Source organism: Mastigoproctus giganteus, chromosome 10 (genome assembly GCF_048544385.1).
Source record: "Mastigoproctus giganteus isolate SK-2022 chromosome 10, ASM4854438v1, whole genome shotgun sequence".
In the NCBI taxonomy this organism is placed as follows: Eukaryota; Metazoa; Arthropoda; class Arachnida; order Uropygi; family Thelyphonidae; genus Mastigoproctus; species Mastigoproctus giganteus.
The window spans coordinates 147,357,632-147,377,891 of record NC_143584.1 but is presented as its reverse complement, the minus strand read 5'-3'; the positions used below and the strand labels follow the sequence as shown (position 1 = coordinate 147,377,891).

At 36.9% G+C, this 20,260-nt stretch overlaps 1 protein-coding gene across 1 annotated transcript in view; it reads left to right on the top strand.

The window, feature by feature from the left end:
- Positions 1-17,461, top strand: part of LOC150079350 (sorting nexin-13-like) — a 392,325-nt gene extending 374,864 nt beyond the window's left edge. Inside the window, exon 25 of the mRNA XM_090382305.1 lies at positions 17,199-17,461. Within this exon, the coding sequence (XP_090238431.1) occupies positions 17,199-17,461 (263 nt within the window). The remainder of the gene's footprint in view (positions 1-17,198) is intronic.
- The last annotated feature ends 2,799 nt before the right edge of the window (positions 17,462-20,260 follow it).

Here is a 20,260-nt window from a genome sequence, read left to right as displayed (position 1 = left end):
AAGCAAGTGTCATTGGAAAGATTCCTTGTTAAAGTCGCACAAAAAGAAAAAATCAACAGATAGCAGTGATTCCGTTAGAGACAGTGAAAGTCGTCCTACCCAATAATTAATAAATTCGATTGCTTTATGTATATTAAATTTAAATATTAAAAATATAAAAAGGTATGTATTTTGTATTAATCATTTTACAGTATATGAATATTTTTGAGTTTTGGAACAAATCATCTGGGTTTCCATTATTTCTTATGGGGAAATTCGCTTTGATATACGAGTGCTTTGGATTACGAGCACGTTTCCGGAACGAATTATGCTCGCAAACCAAGGTACCACTGTATATATAATCATTTATTGCCATCCAATAAAGTAAGGGCAATATCCTGGTACAGCCAAGCTAGAGCGGTTTACATAAATTAAGTGATAATAATAACATATAAAATAGATAAATGGGGCCTTAACAAAGGAATAAAATAAAATAAAAATGTAACAAGCTCATTGAAATGCGATAACAAGTCTGCAAAAGTTAGATATCAGAGAAATAAATTAGATGTTAAAATGCTGAGTATGAGAGAATATTCAACCAAGTTAGAAAAACAAACACTGAGTTCAGATCTTCCCTTTCCGGTAAAGCTTTGGAAATGCTCCAGGTCAAGTCAAGATAGCAATCACGGTGACAAGCAGAGAGAGAGAGAGAGAGAATACGGGTACTGTTTTCTTCACATTCGTGGAATGCTAGAGAAGTGAAACTACAGTGAATGCCATCTTTCCACAACTAAAGTCTGCAAGTGCATTAGATTATACAGAAACACGAGGTACCCTTTTCTAAAGATTGAAGATGCAGAGAGAGTAAATGCCATCTCAGCGCTGGTTTAAAATCTGGAAACAAATCCTCCCCCTTCCATGCTGATTTTAAATTGGAAAACGATTTCAAACTATTTTCCCAATTTCAAACCAGTATCGAGGAGGGGAAACTCGTTTACTGGTTTAAAACCACACCGAGGGGGGGGGGGCGAACATGATTTTAAACCAGTGCCAAGATGGCAGTCACTCTCTTTCTGCATTCCTTTTCATCTTTAGTAAAGGGTACCCCATGTTTTCATATACTCTAGCTCAAACCACCAGTAATTATACAAGGTGTAGTCAAGACAGTTCTCTTGGCATAATTATGATGTGACATCACATGATGAAACAAGCCATCACTCCACACCTTTGGAAAAATCCACGGTAGGGGCATCTGCAACATTAATTAAAATATGTATATTGTCAATGAAATGTAATTTCTAGTGCAGTATGGACTTTACAGAAACCTCATGCTTTTTTTTTTTTTTTTTTTTTTTTTCTGAAAAAGCTTTTTGAAAGTCAAATGCTGAGTTGATGAAAAAACATTTAAAACCCTTCAATTATCAGGATTCTTAATTAGTCTGATATTTTATTAATTACAGCTGATAAACTGCAATAAAGTAATTGAAAAACAGATATATTGTGTGTGGACACAACTGTTAGTGCATGTAAAATTACACTGTCTAGTCATTAATGTCCAGACACCCCTCTATTGATAGTTGGTCATATCCTTCCCAAGCACCACATGTCAGACACAACTATAAATGTGCTCATAAGCCTTGGAGGAGACAGTAGTATGATTGTGAGTTGAGTACAAGATGCCACAATCAACATTTAACAGACTTCCAGCACAAAAGAATAATAGGGGCCACATATGCAATCAGTCTGTACATATCAAATGACATTTCAGCAGCACTGAAGGTTCCTAGGTTGACAATTAGTAATGATCTGCAAATGGAAGACTCCCCCTCCCCCACCGCCAAGGCAGATGCCATTGGGCTGTTTGTTGTTTGTTTGTTATTTGGTTTTTAGGAGCATTAGCAACTAAGGCCATATTGCTCCGGGGATATGCAGTGGTCGTTCCCTGACCTTTCCACATCCTCCGTATTTGGTGGTCACGGACTTGAACCCTGGTCTAATCAAGAAGCGTGTGCTACACACTGCTGCTCCTGCCTATCTGGCTATGGAGACACCCTGCTGTTGGGCCAGACAACATTCATTATGAAATGATTAACTATCTTCCACATCTGTGGATCGCCGACTCTGTCTTTACAACACAATCTACCATGAAAAGAATTTCTGGATTCCTGGCATAAGGCAATCATGCTTTCCTTCCCAAAGCCAAAAAAGGATCCAGAAATACTGATAATTTACTGTCCTATTGCTCTGGCCGGTTCCTTGCATAAGATCCTGGAAAGAATGGTCAGTGCTAACCCTATGTTACTTAGCATCGGTAAGGATATCCACATGTTGGACAAGATTTTGCAGCTCCAGTGAACACTAAGTTTTTGATTATATTTAGCTGTTTTATTGACTTAATTGTTATATTAAATTATTTTCTATAAGTAGCTTATTGTCCTAGTCAAGCTCCTTGGTTTATTTTGAATTTAGATAGCGATTTTGAAAGTTAATACTTAGTGTCTGTAGATTTATCATTCATAACTTGCCATCATTGTTATACGATACAACGTATATCCCGAACTAGATAGCGAAAAACTTAGCACTGTATTAGAAACCTGTTAACTTAGTATAGTATAGTGTTATCAATTAATCAGTAAAATTTATTAATCTTATCAAATTTCATTGTCAATTAAATTGTACTTAAACGAAATCATAACCCAGACTAGAGCAGCAAAACAATGCTCACAGATTAGCCAGAGTGCTGTGGATCGAGGGAGAGCCAAAGGTGGCGATTCTCCAACACATCACAGCCTAAAAAAATTCACAAAATGTGAAATGTTTGCGGACCTGTCTAGAAAAGGACATGATCTAGCCAAAGAGGATGTCTTTGTGTGTGCTAGGTGCAGAGACTGTGAGGAATTAGGCAACACCTCAGCATTCTGATAGGCGTCTATGAGAGTTTGAGGTGTAGGGCTGATGCCCTCGAGGAAATTAATAAGAGGGGCCCATCACGTTCTCAGCTGCCTAACTCAATGCCACAGCTCATTCCTGTGCATCAGGCAACACAGTGGCAACCTCCAAGGCAGAATGCACTGGTCTCACAGGAGCTATTTATTGTTGGTGACTCTATTGTCAGGGAGACGGGGAATATATTATGCAAAAAAAGGATAAGGAACAAGACCAGAGTATGTCTGCCAGGGCCAAAGGTTGTAGAGCAGATATCTTTTAAGGGCACAAAAGGTAATATAGTTGTACACGTTGGCACTAATCACCTTAAGAGTAAGAGATCTGCAGATTTAATTAAAAAGTACAATGTTGAAAAAAAGTCATCAGCTATGGTTGAATTTGAAAGTGTCTACAATTCTGTCCAGACACGATAGGAGGGAGTATATGATGAGAGCCTTGTCAATCAGTTCAGCCCTGGAGAGACTGTGCTAGGCTCATGGAGTAGAATTTTTTTCAGCATCATCTGTGCTTGCTAACAGGCGACACTGCTTCTACAGGGATGGGAAACACCTAAATAGAAAGGGTGTAAGAATATATACTGATGCTATTGAGGCAGTGTTAGGTGGGTCAGAAAACTGCTAACTTGGGGGGATTCACAGACTAATAGGTTAACAGTAGCCGCAGGCACAGGTGGAAATGATTCTTAGCATTAGCATTAGTAGAGGCATTTGATGCAAGAAAGCAAGCTTATGCAGCATCAGCCAAAAAAAAAAATAAAAAATAAAAAAATAAAAATAAATAAAAAATAACCACTTCCACTTCACCCCTCTGTTCATTCAAAATACCTGTCCAGCTGAGCCTTAAACTTATTTAGGCTATCAACTTCCACGACAAGGGATGGAAGTCTGTTCCACCAACCAACCGCCCGTTGGCTAAAGGCAAATTTCCTCACATCTATCCTACATCTGTCTTTCCTCAATTTGAATTTATGCCCTCTCAGGTGATTATTCTGAGCAAGAGGGAGAATCCCATTAGCATTGAGCATGCTCAAACCACCTCTATCAGATCACCTCGCTGGAGCCTAGTCTCCAGACACTGTAATTTGCAAAACTTAAGCCTTTCTTCGTAAGAGCACGCCTTTGTTCCATTCACCAATCTTGTTGCCCTTCTTTGTACTCGTTCCAGCATCTCTACATCCTTCTTGAAATGAGGCCTCCGGACTTGTATACAGTACTCTAGGTGTGGCCTGACCATTGCCTTATACAAGGGAATAATCACCTCCTTATCCCTGCTAGAAAAATTCCTATATATCATCGACAATACACCATGAGCTACTCTTGCAGCCTGTCTGCACTGCTCAGAAAACTTCATATCTGCCTGCACAACCACCCCCCAGGTCCCTTTCATTCTCTACCACTGTCAGTGTAGTACCACAGAGTTGGTACGTTGCTCTAGGGTTGCTGTTTCCCATATGTAGTACTTTACATTTGTCAATGTTAAACTTCATTTGCCACCTCTCAGCCCATCTGCTCAACCTTTCCAGATCCTGTTGCAGTAGCATAGTGTCAGTAGTGTCCTTGACAACCCTGGCAACCTTCGTATTGTCTGCAAACTTGGACATTAAGCTTGATATACCATCATCAATATCATTTATAAATACAGAAAACAATAATAGACCCAATACTGAACCCTGAGGGACTCCACTAATAACATTAGTCCACGATGAGCAGTGTCCATTGATTACCACTCTCTGTCTTCTCCCCCTCAACCACCCCTTTATCCATAGCAGCAATTTCCCTCCAATGCCACACTGCTCCAATTTGTGCAGCAGTCTTCCATGTGCAACAGTATCAAAAGCCTTTCTATGATCCAAGTATATAATATCAAAGTTATTCCCTGCATCCAGTTCTTTTGTGACTGCATCATGGTATCCAATCAAATTGGTCGGGCAAGACTTCCCCTTAACAAACCCATACTGTGTCTGAGCTATAACTGAAGTCTTGTCTAGATGATCCTGCAGTGCTTCCTTAACCAGTGCCTCCATTAATTTCCCTGGAACAGAAGTAAAATAACAGGTCTGTAATTACCTGTCACCCTTTGATCCTCCTTTGTGAATTGAGGTCACACTTCTCCAGTCCATGGGTACTTCCCCTGAGTCCAAGGAAGCTCTCATAATTATGGCTAAGGGTTTGCTTACTTCCTTTGCTGCCTCCTTTAATATAACTGGATAGATCCCATCCACCCCAGGTGCCTTTCTTGTATTTATCTTCAACAATTTCTCCTCCACTTTACTCTCAGTTATTACAAGATTTTCTAGCTTACTGCCAGAGCTGAATACACCTCTGGCATTCCCCTCGCTGAATAACTCCTCATGTGTGAATGTCGATGCAAAATATTCATTTAGTTTGTTAGCTACCTGAGCAGGGTCATCAACAGTTGACCCATCGATATCAAGTGGACCAATCTGATTCATCCCCTTCCTTCTAAAGTTTACATAAGTAAAGAACTCTTTGCTGTTTTTCTTTGCATCCCTTGCCAAAGATTTCTCGTAATCTGCTTTTGCCTGCCTAACCTCCTTTATAACTTGGTTACAGATCAACTTGTATCTATCATAGGCTTCTGTGTCCCATGTTAATTTATACGTATCCCATGCATTTTTCTTCTCTGCCATAATGCCATTAGTTCATCTGACATCCATTTAGGCCTAAACCTTGAACAATATTTCTTAGTTGGTATGTAAATCCTAGTAGCTTCCAAGATAAGTTCTTTGAATGCTTCCCATTTTGAATTTGCCGTTGGTAACATCATCAGTTGGTCCCCCTGTATAGAATTTAAATACTGTCTCCGACCATCGTAGTCACCTTTACGAAAGCAAAAACCCTTCCTTTTACCCCTGATGGTAGTTACCTCTTTGAGTAAATCCCACTTCAGCACACTGTGATCACTGCCACCTTGTGGTTCATTTACCTGCAGATTCTTAATGCATGAAGAATCACTACTGATAATCAAATCAAGAGTATTACTCCCTCTAGTTGCCTCCCGAACATGCTGATGTAGAAAACAATCATCCAATAAATCCACAAAAGCCTTGCTAGTGTGTGAATGACCAGCCCCCAAATTCCAGTCAATATCTGGGAAATTAAAATCCCCTATTATGAGACTCTCTGATTTACTGGCCCACCCTATTTCCCTGTACAATTTCTTATTATACTCATCAGAGTCATTAGGCCTATAGCACACTCCTACTCTCAATTTTGATCTCCCAATGCTTATGTCACACCAAATTGACTCAACACTGCACTGTCCAGCAATGTCGACTGGCTTCACTTCCTTGGATTTTATGTATTTCTTAACTAATAGCATAACCCCTCCTTCCTATTCTGTCTATCCCTTCTGTAGACATTGGACTCCCCAAATTCCAGTTCTGCATTCCTTATATCTGTGTGACACCACATCTCTGAAATCCCCACAATATCTGCCTTTGATGTTTTGAGCAATACCTCAAATTCATCAAATTTATTTACTAAACTCCTAGCATTGGTGTGCACGCAAGTATACATGCACCTGTTCTTTTTCTTAGCTACCCTAACATAACCCATGTGTTTACTTGTACCCCAATGATTCCCAGCAGTCTCTGAAATATCCTGCATCTTATTTTCCAGGCTGCGGCTCATTCCAATAGAAGCAGTGCAAGAGTCACTTTCACCTCTGCCAGTGGCTACTGTTAATCTATTAATCCTTGTATTGCACTGCTTCTATTGGAATGAGCAACAGCCCAGAAAGCCAGTTGCTGGGGATCATGAAACAAGTAAATACATGTGCTCTTTTACAGTAACTAAGAATAAGAACAGGTGCATATACACCAATGCTAGAAGTATAGTAAATAAATTTGACAAATTTGAAGTGCTGATCAAGGCATCAAAGGCAGATACTGTTGGAATATTAGAGACATGGTGTCACACAGATATAAGCAGTACAGAACTAGAATTTGGGGAGTACAATGTTTATAGAAAGGATCGACAGGGTAGGAAGGGAGGAGGGGTTATGCTGTTAGTTAAGAAATGCATAAAATCTAAGGAAGTGCATCCAGTTGACATGGGTGGACAGTGCAATGTTGAGTCAGTTTACTGTGACATAAACACTGGGAAAGGGAAAATGAGAGTAGGAGTGTGTTATAGGCCTAATGACTCTGATGAGTACAATGAACAATTGTACAGAGAAATAGAGGGCCTGTAAATCAGAATGTCATAATGGGGGATTTTAACTTTGCAGATATTGACTGGAACTTGTGATTTGGTCACTCGCACGATAGCAAGACTTTTATGGAATTATTGGAGGATTGTTTCCTACAGCAACATGTTCGCTGGGCAACCAGAGGGAATAATACTCTTGATCTGATTATCAACAGTGATTATTCATGCATTAAGAATTTGGAGATAAAGGAACCAATAGGTGACAGTGATCACAGTGTACTGATGTGGGATTTACTTAAAGATGTAACTACCATCAAGGATAAAGTGAAGGGTTTTTGTTTTCCTAAAGGTGACTGCGGTTTCAGACAGTTTTTAAATTCTATACAGTGGGATCAACTGATGATGTTACCAATGGGGTGAATTCTAAATGGGAAGCCTTCGGGGACTTAATCTTGGAGGTTACTAGGCCCTTCATACCAATTAAGAAATACTGTTCAAGGTTCAGGCCTAAATGGATGTGAGATGAACTAATGAGGCTCATGGCAAAGAAGAAAAATGAGTGGGATGCATATAAATTATGAGATGACACAAAAGCCTATGGCAGATATAAGCTAGTCTGTAATCAAGTCATAAAGGAGGTTAGGCAGGCAAAGGGAGATTATGAGAAATCTTTGGCAAAGGATGCAAAGAAAAACAGCAAAGAGTTCTTTACTTATGTAAAGTCTAGAATGAAGGGGATGAATCAGATTGGTCCACTTAACATAGACGGTTCAACTATTGACAATTCTGCTCAAGTAGCTGATAAACTGAATGAGTATTTTGCATCTACATTCACACATGAGGAATTCTGTAAGGAAGAGGAGGACAGAAGCTTGCTAAACTCTAACAGGGAGCTAAATGATTTTGTAATAATGGTGAGCAAAGAGTAGTTGAAATTGTTGAAGTTAAACATAAAAAAGGCACCTGGGGAAGATGGAATTTATCCAGTTATATTGAAGGAGGCAGTGAGAGAAGTAAGCAAACTCTTAGCCATAATTATGAGAGCATCCTTAGATTCAGGGGCAGTCCCCATGGACTGGAAATGTGCAAATGTATCCCCAATTCACAAATGGGATTCAAAGGGTGATGCAAATAATTATAGACCTGTTAGTTTAACTTCTGGGGGAAATAATGGAGTTACTGGTTAAAGAATTGATGCAGGATCACCTAGAAAAGACTGCAGTAATAGTTCAGACACAGCATGGGTTTGATAAGGGGAAGTCTTGTCTGACCAATTTGATTGGATACTACGATGTGGTCACAAAAGAACTGGATGGAAAAAATAATTTTGATATCATATACTTGGATTTCAGGAAAACTTTTGATACTGTTGCACATGGAAGACTGCTGTACAAATTGGAGCAGTATGGCATTAAGGGCAAGTTGCTGCAATGGATAAAGGGATGGTTGAGTGGTAGACAGCAGAGAGTGGTAATAAATGGACACTGCTCTACGTGGACTAATGTTATTCATGGATTCATCCAGGGTTTGTGTATTTCCAATTTATTAATTTATTAATTGTATTTCCAATACAATTAATAAATACACAAAACAACAATGCTGGCACATTGTTGTTTTGTGTATTTATTAATGATATCAGGCTTAATTTTGCAGATGATACAAAGATTGGCATGGTTGTTAATGATAGTAAAGACAGTATGCTACTGCAACAGGATATAGAAAGTTAGGCAGATGGGCTGAGAAGTGGCTATTGAAGTTTAATATCGACAAATGCAAAGTACTGCATATGGGTAGCAGTAACCCAAGAGAAACGTACCAACTGTGTGGTACTATACTCAGTCAAGTGGAGAATGAAAAAGACCTGGGGGTAATTGTGCAGTCAGATATGAAGTTCTCTGAGCAGTGCAGATGGGCTGCCAGAGCTGGTCATGGAGTTTTATCAATGATATATAGAAATTTTGCTTGCAGAGACAAGGAGGTGATTATACCTTTGTATACGGCAATGTTTAGGCCACACCTTCAGTAGTGCGTACAGGTCTAAAGGCCTCATTTTATGAAGGATGTAGAGTTGCTAGAACAAGTACAGAGATGAGCAACAAGGTTGGTAAGAGGAACAAAGGGGTTCTCTTACCAGGGGAGACTTAAATTCTGTCAATTGCAGCATCTGCAGACTAGGCACCTGCAATGTGATCTGATTGAGGTGCACAAGGCCTTGAATAGTTTGAGCAGGCTCAGTGCTGATGAGATACAGCCACTCCCTGATTAACGTGAGGGTTGCATTCCATGGAATTCTACGCAAGTCGGAATTTCCTCCATGCTTGTGCAGCACTTGTGATTATGCTCACTTAATTGATCGAATCAAAAATGAAATGTTTGACGAACATGTGAATGGAATTATTTATTCTATTTATTCAATTTTTTATCTCATGCTCAGGAAAAACTACAAAAGCATGCAATTTAAAAATTATAAAATTACAAAAAAAGAGAGAAGACAGTCATAACATCAGTAAGTTTTACTTCTTGAGCATCTTTGCCAGAATCAATGTCCTAAGCTGATAAGTACGCCGCTGCGGAGGTTGAGGGCTGTGGAGATTTAGAAGGGGTCGGCCGCTCAACCTTACGAAAGAACATATTAATGGATGACTGGATGGGAGCTTTTTTCTTTTCATCGTAGATTTCTTTGTAGCAAGCAAGCATATCATTCACCCCTCTGTTAACTTTTAAGAATCGTTCGCTGTCATGATCCATCTTGTCAAACCTTGCCATTGCCAATGCAGTTTCACGAAATGCCATTACCATCCCTCTGGTGATGAAGCATCTAAGCTCCTGATTTGGTTTGTCAGCATTTTCTTCTTTCACTATCGCTACCTGCAAGTCAATAAGTTCTTCATTAGTTAATTCCTTCTCTTCTTCCTCTATTAACTCCTCCATATCTTTGGCAACAACCTCTGACTGAAGTAGCTCTGCAAACTTTACAATCTTATCTGTAACCTCTTCATATGATTTGTTTTTTTTTTGTGTGCCGTGGGCATATTTTCTTCCATGCACCATTTAAACAACTTTCAGTAATTTCCGCCCAGGCCTTATTAATGTTTAAAATGGCGTGGTAAATATTGTAAGATTTCCAAGTCTCTTAACGTAAAATTTTTCTCACCATCTACTACAGACAATGCCTGAGCAAATGTTGTGCATAGTATGCTTTTAAATTCGAAATAGAACCTTGATCCATAGGTTGGATTACTGAAGTCGTGTTTGGCAGTAGAAATATGACTCTCACATTCGAATTGAAATCATCTAGATTTGTAGGCTGTCCAGGAGCATTATCTAATAGAGGCAAAATCTTGAAAGGAACGTTGTTGTCTTTACAATATTTTTAAACCTTGGGAATGAAGCAGCATTTAAACCAATCCTCAAAGAGAGATATTGTTATCCGTACTCTCAGTGTGATTGGAAATGCACGGGTAGGGTGGCTTTATTGATGCCCTTAAATGCACAAGGATTTCCAGAATGGTACCCAAGCAGTGGTATTAATCTCTAATCTCCCACTGCATTAGCCCCAAGCAAGAGCGTGACCCTATCTTTTGAAGCCTTGAAACCTGGCATTGTCTTTTCCTCTTCGGCAATGTATGTTCAATCCAGCATTTTTTTCCAATACAGAGCAGTCTCATCAACATTAAAAATTTGCTGCATTGAATAGCCGCCGTCATCAATAATTTTTTCCAGCACATCACAAAATTTCTCTGCAGCTGCAGAATCAACACTGGCGACTTTACCGCATACTTTAATGTTTTGGAAACCAGCGTGATGCTTGAACCTATTAAACCACCCATTGCTTGACACGAACTTGACTTGGGGTTCACCGTACTTATCCTTAATATCTTCATAAATAATTCTTGCTTTTTTGTTTGAATGGCTTTTGGACTCAGGGGCACTCACTTCTGAATCTGATTTTCCATCCATATTAATAGCTGTTCCATCTTCGATATAGCACGTGAACATTGTTTTGTGATCACTGTTGAACTTAAGTACGTTGATCCTTTGACATGTTCTTTTATAACCGCACTGTCCTTTAAAATAGTATTCACTGTTGAAGCAGTGAGACCTAATTCCCTTGCAATAGATGACAAACTTTGTCCTGCTTCGTACTTCTTAATCATTTTCATCTTCATTTCTAAATCAATTTTGTTTCGATTCCTGGCACTGCCAGCACTTGCACTTTTCGTTGGTACATTTATCTTCATAAAAATACATATAATATGTAAATATGAATGAAGAGAAGTTTCTGAAAATTTGTTTTTTATTTGATTGAAGATTTCAGTGAAGGAGAATACATTCACCATAATATGTAAATATGAATTATACATTTCACATTATACATATGGTAATTATACATTTCACCATAATAACATAAAAACCCACAGATTTCCAGTTATAGGGATTATTGCAAATGCAATAAGATTGAGTTTACTACCCATTTATAATAGATTGCACTAACAGAAAAGCCCAATAAACCGGAAAGTGCAAGTTGTGTTTATTGTTTTTTTGATCATGATCTCCAGAAATGTGCTTTAGAAAAATATCACAAAGGCATTCAAAATTGATTCTTATAATGGAACATATGGTAACGATGAAAGTGTAGTGCAATTTCCATTATAAATATGACCCTTTAGAGAGATAAATGGCTTAGTAATATAGCGAAATTTTCAACTTCCAAGGACTTGGAACAAATTACAGGGAAAAAAAAAAAAAAAAAAATGTTATTGGGTTCACATTACGATATTTTCACGATACCTCCATTTATAACTCCATTTATAACTACAGATGCAAAATAGGTTTCCATATTTTTTTCAGTTTGCACCAGCCAGCAAAAACTTACGTAAAGTCAAATTTGTGTAAGTCAAGTATTGCATAAGTCGTGGAGTTCCTGTGCTTCCACTTGCTGAGATTAAGAACCTGAGAGGGCATAGATTCAAATTGAGGAAAGACAGTTGTAGAATAGATGTGAGGATGTTTGCCTTTAGCCAGCAGGTAGTTGATTGCTGGAACAGACTTCCATCTGTTGTTGTGGAAGTTGATAGCTTAAATAAATTTATGGCTGAACTAGATAATCATTTGGAGTTAATGGATGGGTGAAATGGGAAGGGGTTTTTTTTTTTTTTTTTTTTTTTGGCTGATGCTCTATAAGCTTGCTTTCTTGCATCATATGCCTCAATTAATGATAATATAGTATTTTAGAAAATAACCATCTCCTTTCCATGATGTTGTTACCTTCTAAATACTACATTCTCTATACTACGAGAATTCTGCATTCTCAGAGCAATGCAGATATGCTGCCAGGACAGCTCATGGGGTTTTGTCAATGATATAAGAAACATTGCTAGTAGGGATAAGGAGGTGAATATGCTTTTGTACAAAGCCATAGTTAGGCCTCATCTAGAGTATTGTATATCGATCTGGAGGCCTCACTTTAAGAAGGATGTAGACCTGTTGGAATGGGTGCAGAGACAGGCAACCAGATTGGGGAAGAAAACAAAAGGGTGCTCTTACCTAGAACAGCCTCATTTCTGCAAATTGCAGTCTCTAGAGACTAAGCACCTGCACAGTGATCTGAATGAGGTGTTTAAGATGTTGCAGGATAGATATGCAGAGGTTTGCCTTCAGCCATCTGGTAGATGGTTGGAATAGGCTTCCATCTTTTGTTGTTGCAGAAGCAGATGGTTTGGTTAAATTCAAGGAAGAAGTAGACAATTCTTGGAGAATAAGGATGGGTGAAGTATAGGGTTTTTTTTTTTTTTTTTTTGGCTGATGCTATATAAGCTTGCTTTCTTGCATCATTTGCCACTACTACTATTAAATAAGGTTTGGCTTCCAAAGAAACAAGTCAGCACTCAGCCATTTAATAAGAGTGGAAACATCTATCGAAGATGTTTTCCTGAGATGTGAGATTTTCTGATATGGGAAAAGCATGTTATACTGATTGGAGTTTTGGAATCTTAAGAGACATTAGTGACTTTGGTCTTAGGGACCACCTTGCAAATTTTATTAAAAATGACTCGTCAAACTACTCATTCCAAGTTCTTTTGGGATCCATTCTCTCTCTCTCTTAGCCTTTCTGCCAATAGGATTAGTTAAAATCATATTTAACTAATCTAGTAAAGATATTTTGACAGTTACCCATGTGCTGGATGTAGGGAACAATTTCAACTTAGTTTATTTGGATTTTAGCAAAGTATTTTACTCAGTCCCTCATGAGAGGTTACTGTATAAGCTGAAACATGTTGCAGTTACTGTAAAAATTCTAAAATGGATTGCAGGGCAGAAGGTTGTATTTAATGGATATTCTTTAGATTGGTCAGAAGTGGGGTCTCCCAAGGATCTCTTCTTGGAACACTGTTGTTTCTGATTTTCATAAACGACATTGACGAAGGAATAAAGAGTGTGATGACAGAATTTGCAGATGACATAAAGACTGGAAGAGTGTAATGATCGGTGAAAAGCAGTGCTCCTTCAGGATGACTTGAACAGGCTTCAGGAATCATCTGAAAAGTGGCAGCTATGTTTCAATGCAGCAAAATGCAAGGTCTTAACTTGGAGAATAGCAACCCCAAAATAAATTTATACACTTAGTGGGGGTGGTTGAATTAAACACAGTGGAGGAAGAAAAGGATCTGGGAGTTACAATATGGATAGATAAAGTTTTCTGAGCAATGTAAACAGGAAGTCAGGAAAGTGTGTAGTGTCCTATCAATGATTTATCGAACAATATTATCCCACTGTATAAGGCAGTTTTAAGACTGCATTTGGAATACTGTGTCAAAGTACAGAAGACCTCATCTGAAAAAAGGCAAGTTTCTTGAAAGGGTCCAAAGACAAGCAACTCTCATGGTGAGATCGACAAAAGAGTGACCATACAAGGAAAGATTTGATTATGTGGGCTACAGAGCTTGGCAACCAGGCACCTTAGAGGGAGCCTTATTGAGGTTTATAAGCTCCGAGATGGGTTATAAGAATCTTCATTCTTATAAATAATTACAGAACTACAGGGGAAGAGATTTAAACTAGATTGTAGGAAGTTTTCTTCTGGTGAGCAAGTTGTTGATTATTGGAATAAGTTGCCTCTGCAGATAGTTGAGGCTGATAGTTTGAAGAAATTCAAAGGTCAACTAGATAGTTACTTGTATGAGGAGGGAAACACATAATTTGTATTTTCTTACCTGGGTTTTTTTTTTTTGGCTAGTGCAGCAAAAGCCTGTGGTTTCCTTGCATTATATGCTGATACTATGTGTCAACTATTTAACATTAAAGTTGTTTACAATTATTTAAAATACTCATTTTACACTTACATATACTGTATTTATATATATTTTATATACCTACTTCCGTTGGTAATATTTTTTTCTCCTTTTTAAGCCTTTATTTTTTATGACTTTATTTTCAGCACACTATGCAACCATCTTTTTTTATATTTATGCTACCTTATGTCACGTGAGAAAGAGTAAAGATACCATTAGCATTTGGTTTGTTCAATTCCTTTAAAATCTTAAACACCTTAATTAGATCTCCATGCTGCCTTCTAGTTTCCATATACTGCACTGTGATTATTCTGCACTATTCTTGCTAAGAAAGACAAAGTCTTTCTTACCAAGAATAAGAATACCCTTTTTTTTTTTTCTTTTTTTTTTTTCTACAAAGTAATCTTATTTGTTCTTTTCCACTCCCTTTTCCAGCAGAAATATGTCTTTCCTAAAATGAGATTTCTAGTATTCAAGAATTCTTGAATATGCAGTATTCAAGACATGGCCTAACCATTACTTTAATACAATGGGGTATTCAACTCTTTTCCTTGCTGTCCAAGCAGCTAGCCTGCACTGTTCAGAGGATTTCATGTTAGACTTTACAATTACCTACAAACTTTTTCAGTTTTAAAACTCAGTTACTATTTTTAGCCCATCCAAATAATTTTTCCAAAACTTAAGTAGCATACTTTGTGTCATTAATCACCTGCCAGTCTTTCTGTCATCAGCAGATGTATACTTTAAACTTGAAATACCTAATTTGTTTGGTGCTGAACTCTTTACTGAGTCCAGCACTGAACCTGATATTCATTAATTTCGGGTGTGTGATGTGCTGTGGCCATTGATAACTATTCTTTGTCTCCTACCACTTAACCATACCATTATTCATGATTCTAATTGCCCCTAATTCTGCATTATTTCATTTTATATAGCAATCTAAGTTAGTTTATATTTTGTAAATTTATTTTTTGTTATACAGTTCATGCAAAACTGTTAATGCAAAATTTTCCTCTATATCCAGTTTCCTTTTTGACAGCTTCATAGTAGCTAATCATATTGGTTTGGGCATAACATTAAGTAATTCATCCTGTGATCACATTTTATCTCCATTCCTATTTGAATGATGTTGTTTTATTTTTACTTACTTTGCCCTTTATAGCCTCCAATCCTTTGTGAATAGGAGAGAATTTGCGTGTTGCTAATATGTAGGGACTTCTTCCCCCTAAATCTAAGGATGGTCTCATTATTATAGCTAAAGTTTCCTGCTTCTTTTAATATAATGGAATATATTTCGTCACCAGCAGGTGCCTAATTTACATTTAGTTGCAATAATTTCTCATCCATGTTCCCCTCAGTTATCTTAAAATCATATAAAAAAGTAAAAAGGTAAACCAGCCATTATCAATCCACTTCAGGATGGAAGCCTCCTCAACAATTCATGTTGAGGGAAATGGACCATAATCTGCCATGCTGGTCCAGTGCAGGTTGGCAAATGGACTGTATTTAGTCATCATGGACTTAACCCCAGTCTACTCAAAGAGCGCATGCACTGCACTCCTGCTCCTGACCACTCGACTACGGAGGCTGGCAATCATATTATCATATAAAATCATAAAACCCCCAGTCAAATTTAGATATTCTGATATCTCAATCTCTAAAAACTTCTGCATATGTGAATAGATAATATAATATTTATTCAATTTATCATCAACATATACAGGATCATTGACACTTCTGCCATTCATATAAAAAAGGCCAATATGATTCATCCCTTTCCTTCTAGGATCACTATGAGCAAAGAATGATTAGGCAGTATTTCGAGTGCTGCATCCAGGTCAGGATGTCTCACTCTATTATTACTAGCAAATGATGCAAGGAAGCAAGCATATATTACATCAGCAAAAAAAAAAAAAAAAAATGCCCGCCTCTTTCAAATAATGTCTAATTCTTCCTTAAATTTATTCAGACTATCCACTTCCACAACACCAGATGGTAGGGGTCTTTTTTTTTTTTTTGCTTTTTTTTTTTTTTTTATTTATTTAAAGCTTTTAAATGCCTCAATCAGGCCTCCTTTCAAGTACCTAGTTTCCTGGCAGTGCAATTTGCAGAACTGAAGTCTTTTTGTGGTAAGAATACTCCTTTGTGTTCTTGACTAATCTGGTTGCTCTTCTCTGCACCCATTACAAGAAAACCATGTCTTTCTTAAATTGAGGATTCCAAACCTGTATGCAGTACTCGAGATGTGGCCTAACCATCGCCTTATACAGTGGATAATTACCTGCTTATCCCAGCTGGCAGAATTTTAAGAAAGCTGTGGATCTGTTGGAACATGTGCAGAGAAGGGCAACAAGGTTAGTCAGGAATACAAAAGGGTACCCTTACTAAGAAAAGACTTCAGTTCTACAAATTGCAACATCTGGAAACTGGGCATCCTAACCCTTGTTGAGATGACACACATAAGGGAACATAAATTTAAATTGAAAAGGGTTTGTTCCAATAATCAATTGCCGAATGCAATTGATTGTTGGAACAAACTTCAATCTGTTTTTGTGAAGGTTGGTAGTTTGAATACATTTAAAAAAGAATTAGACAAATTATTTCCACTATTAATACTAATGTAAAATAGTAACATTTAACTCCTTAAAATAGTTGAATATTGAATTTTCTTATATTTTATTTTTGAATATTGCAGAATTTTTTGACTTGTTGAATATTTAATTTTTACTCAGTATATTAATATTATTTTGACTTTGTTATATTTGTTTTATCCATTACTTGTGAAATAATAAGTTATATACACTTTCAGATGAATTAAAACATGTGATTGGTAATGAAACTACCCAGAAAGGAGTACTCTGTCTATTTGATATGTTTCAACACCCTGCCTTAAATCGACGTCTTATTTATTGCATTACCGAAAGTTTGTTAATGCTGTTGTTTCCTAACAATCATTTCAAAGAGCTCTTCCTAAAACTACATTCATGGTCACTCTATGATACCTCAAAACTTAAATTCCAGCTCTTAGATGAACAGAATATTTTAAAAGCAAACGTTGGAGAGGCAAGCTGACACATATATAAAAACATTTAGAAATGTAATTCTTTGACAAGAAAGGATAGTTGTCCTTGAAATCTTCCTCAGAAATTGTGATGAGCTTTTTCAGAATTGTTATTTACAATAAAAATTGTTAAATTTTCTGGTAGATTGTTTAAGAAATTTTTGCCACATGATTAAATCAGATGGTTAATATTTTTTTATACAAAATTGCATACTGCCTCAGAGATTTCAGTAGTGGTTGGTTTGTAAACAGGATTTTTAAGTATAGTTTTTGAATATGATTTATAAAAAAAATTTATAAAAATTTTCTGTTTATACTCCCGCATGACCACTAATCAGAGTTGTTTACAGTTAATCATTTCAGCAGTAAATACAATCATTAACCATATTTAGAAGTCGTACAGGCTTGAACCACAGCCCACTGAAACATGTTCTTGCAAATAACCACTCTGCTCCATTGACAGCTATATCCCTTTAATTTCTAACACTGTCCTTTCCCTTCCAGGAACTATATTAGAAAATTAAATGGGTACAATAATGTACCTTGTGCAAAGAGTGAAAATTTGTAATTTTTTTAAAGTACATGTAGTGATTCTTAATTAAGTATAACTCTTTTTGGGGGGGGGGGGGCAGGATGAACATGGAGGACAAATCTGAGTCAAGGAGTAATAAATATAAATTCTCAGCTGCATTATTTTTATGCTACTGGTGCACTGAAAAATGCCTCCTTGGAAGCAAAAATATCAATAAACAGCCTGAAGGAAGGCTGACTGTGAGTTAGTACCATGACCTCTAAATTTGTTCTAGAACCCATAAGTTCATAAGTGAGCCCTACAGGGAATATATGTATGAATCAGAACACCTGGGAGACATCCCACACACAGTGGCAGATCCTAGAAATGGGGTACATTCAGCAAACCAGAATAGGGGCCTCCATTCAATAGTTTTTATTATAACTAATAAAATATTTTATAGTTATAATAAGTTATAATATATAATTTTATATATTTTATGTTTTTATAAAATTATATACAGTCTATTCCGGTTATTTGGGACACATCGGGACTAGTGCATTTTGGCCCTATTAAGTGGCTGCCCCAATTATCCGAAGTTTCACGTAAATAGTTAAAAATACAAAATACCCCCCCCCACACACACTTTACAGTTAGTTCACTGTACAATCAAATCACGTTACGACGAACTCACCATAGTAAAGCACCATTCACTATACGATGTGTAGTAAGTGCCAGTCATTGTGATCACACTTTTGTGAATTGAATTTTTAATTCTATTAAACAGCGATTCTAATTAGAGAAAATAGGAAGAATATTATCCACAGGCTATAAAAGTAAAGATATATTAAGCACAAATTTACCCTTTATTACCTTACCAATTAAAAAATTAAATGATATGTGATAATCGGAATAATTAATACGTACTGTAATATGTACATTTGTACATATTACAGTACGTATTAGTTGACATTTCTGTTCACTGACATTTGTGGGTGGGGTTAAAATTTAAAACAGTAAAAAGATAAGCAATCAATAACAAAGAACACGGCATGCGCAAGTGAGAACGGAGTAATGAGTTACAAAGCTTTAAAAATAGGAATGAAGAGAAGATCTGAAAATTAATTTTTTTATATGATTGAAGATTTCATGGAAGTGTAAACAAATTTCACCATAATAACCCACAGAATTCCAGCTGTCGGTATTATCACAAATTCAGTAACATCGAGTTTACTGTCCGTTTATGATAGATTTCACTAACAGAAAAGCCCAATAAACAGGTGACTGCTAATTATTTTTATTATTTTATGGTTGTGACCTCCAGAATTTCGACTGAACAAGGTGGTACCGTCGGAAACAATCGTAGGGTAATCTCCAGTGCTACGGTCTCCTGCCCCGATTAAATGGCATGCTGTCCCAATTAAGCAAAGTAAACCCTGGCTATTTTCTCGATTGGTTTCTGTTTTTTAAGATTTGCCCCAAATAAACAGCTGCCCCGATTAACCAGTGGCCCAAATAATCGGAATCCACTGTATTATAATATATAATTTTTAAAATATTTTATTATAACTAATAAAATATTTTAAAAAATTAAACATGAAAAATAAAAAATGAAATGTAGATTAAAGAATTACTGAATTAGGAAGGTCCATGTTTAATAAGCTGGTGTAGGTAATAAACTTCTTAACAACCATGCTAAACCAACTACAGGGCCAAGCATTGGTAGATCTGGTGGTATGGTAGTTTCACCATTGGTTCTAGAAAAATTAAAGTTTTCTTTTTTATCATTATTTTAATTTATTATGATGTCAGCATTCTCTTTATGTACATATAGCCATCAGCTTTATCTTATCACAAACTGACGCTGTACCTTTAAGAAAATAGACACTGATACTTTGTTTCTTTGAATGGAAAATTTCACAATTAATGCAACTAAGAATTGTCAATGCAACAAACAATTCGCAATTTGTTGCATTAACAATTCTGCCACCATGTTTGATCATTCTATCAAAAATATATCATAAAATACAAATTATGCTTGTCTGTATTTTAAAAAATTCACTGTATTAGATTACACCTCTTAATTCAGTAGTGGGGGGAGATGTGGCTTCCATGTCTTGAAGTCGCATTCAGCATTTTCTTACCTCATAGGTCATTAGATCTGCTACTATCCACACATAGATAAAGAATTGCTGTTTGTTTGGTGCTGCATAATGTACCACATGCAAGCTTTCTACTTGGATATGAAAATCGTGTGTGTGTGTTATGGAGATTTAATGGTGCATAAGCTTCTGGGGCT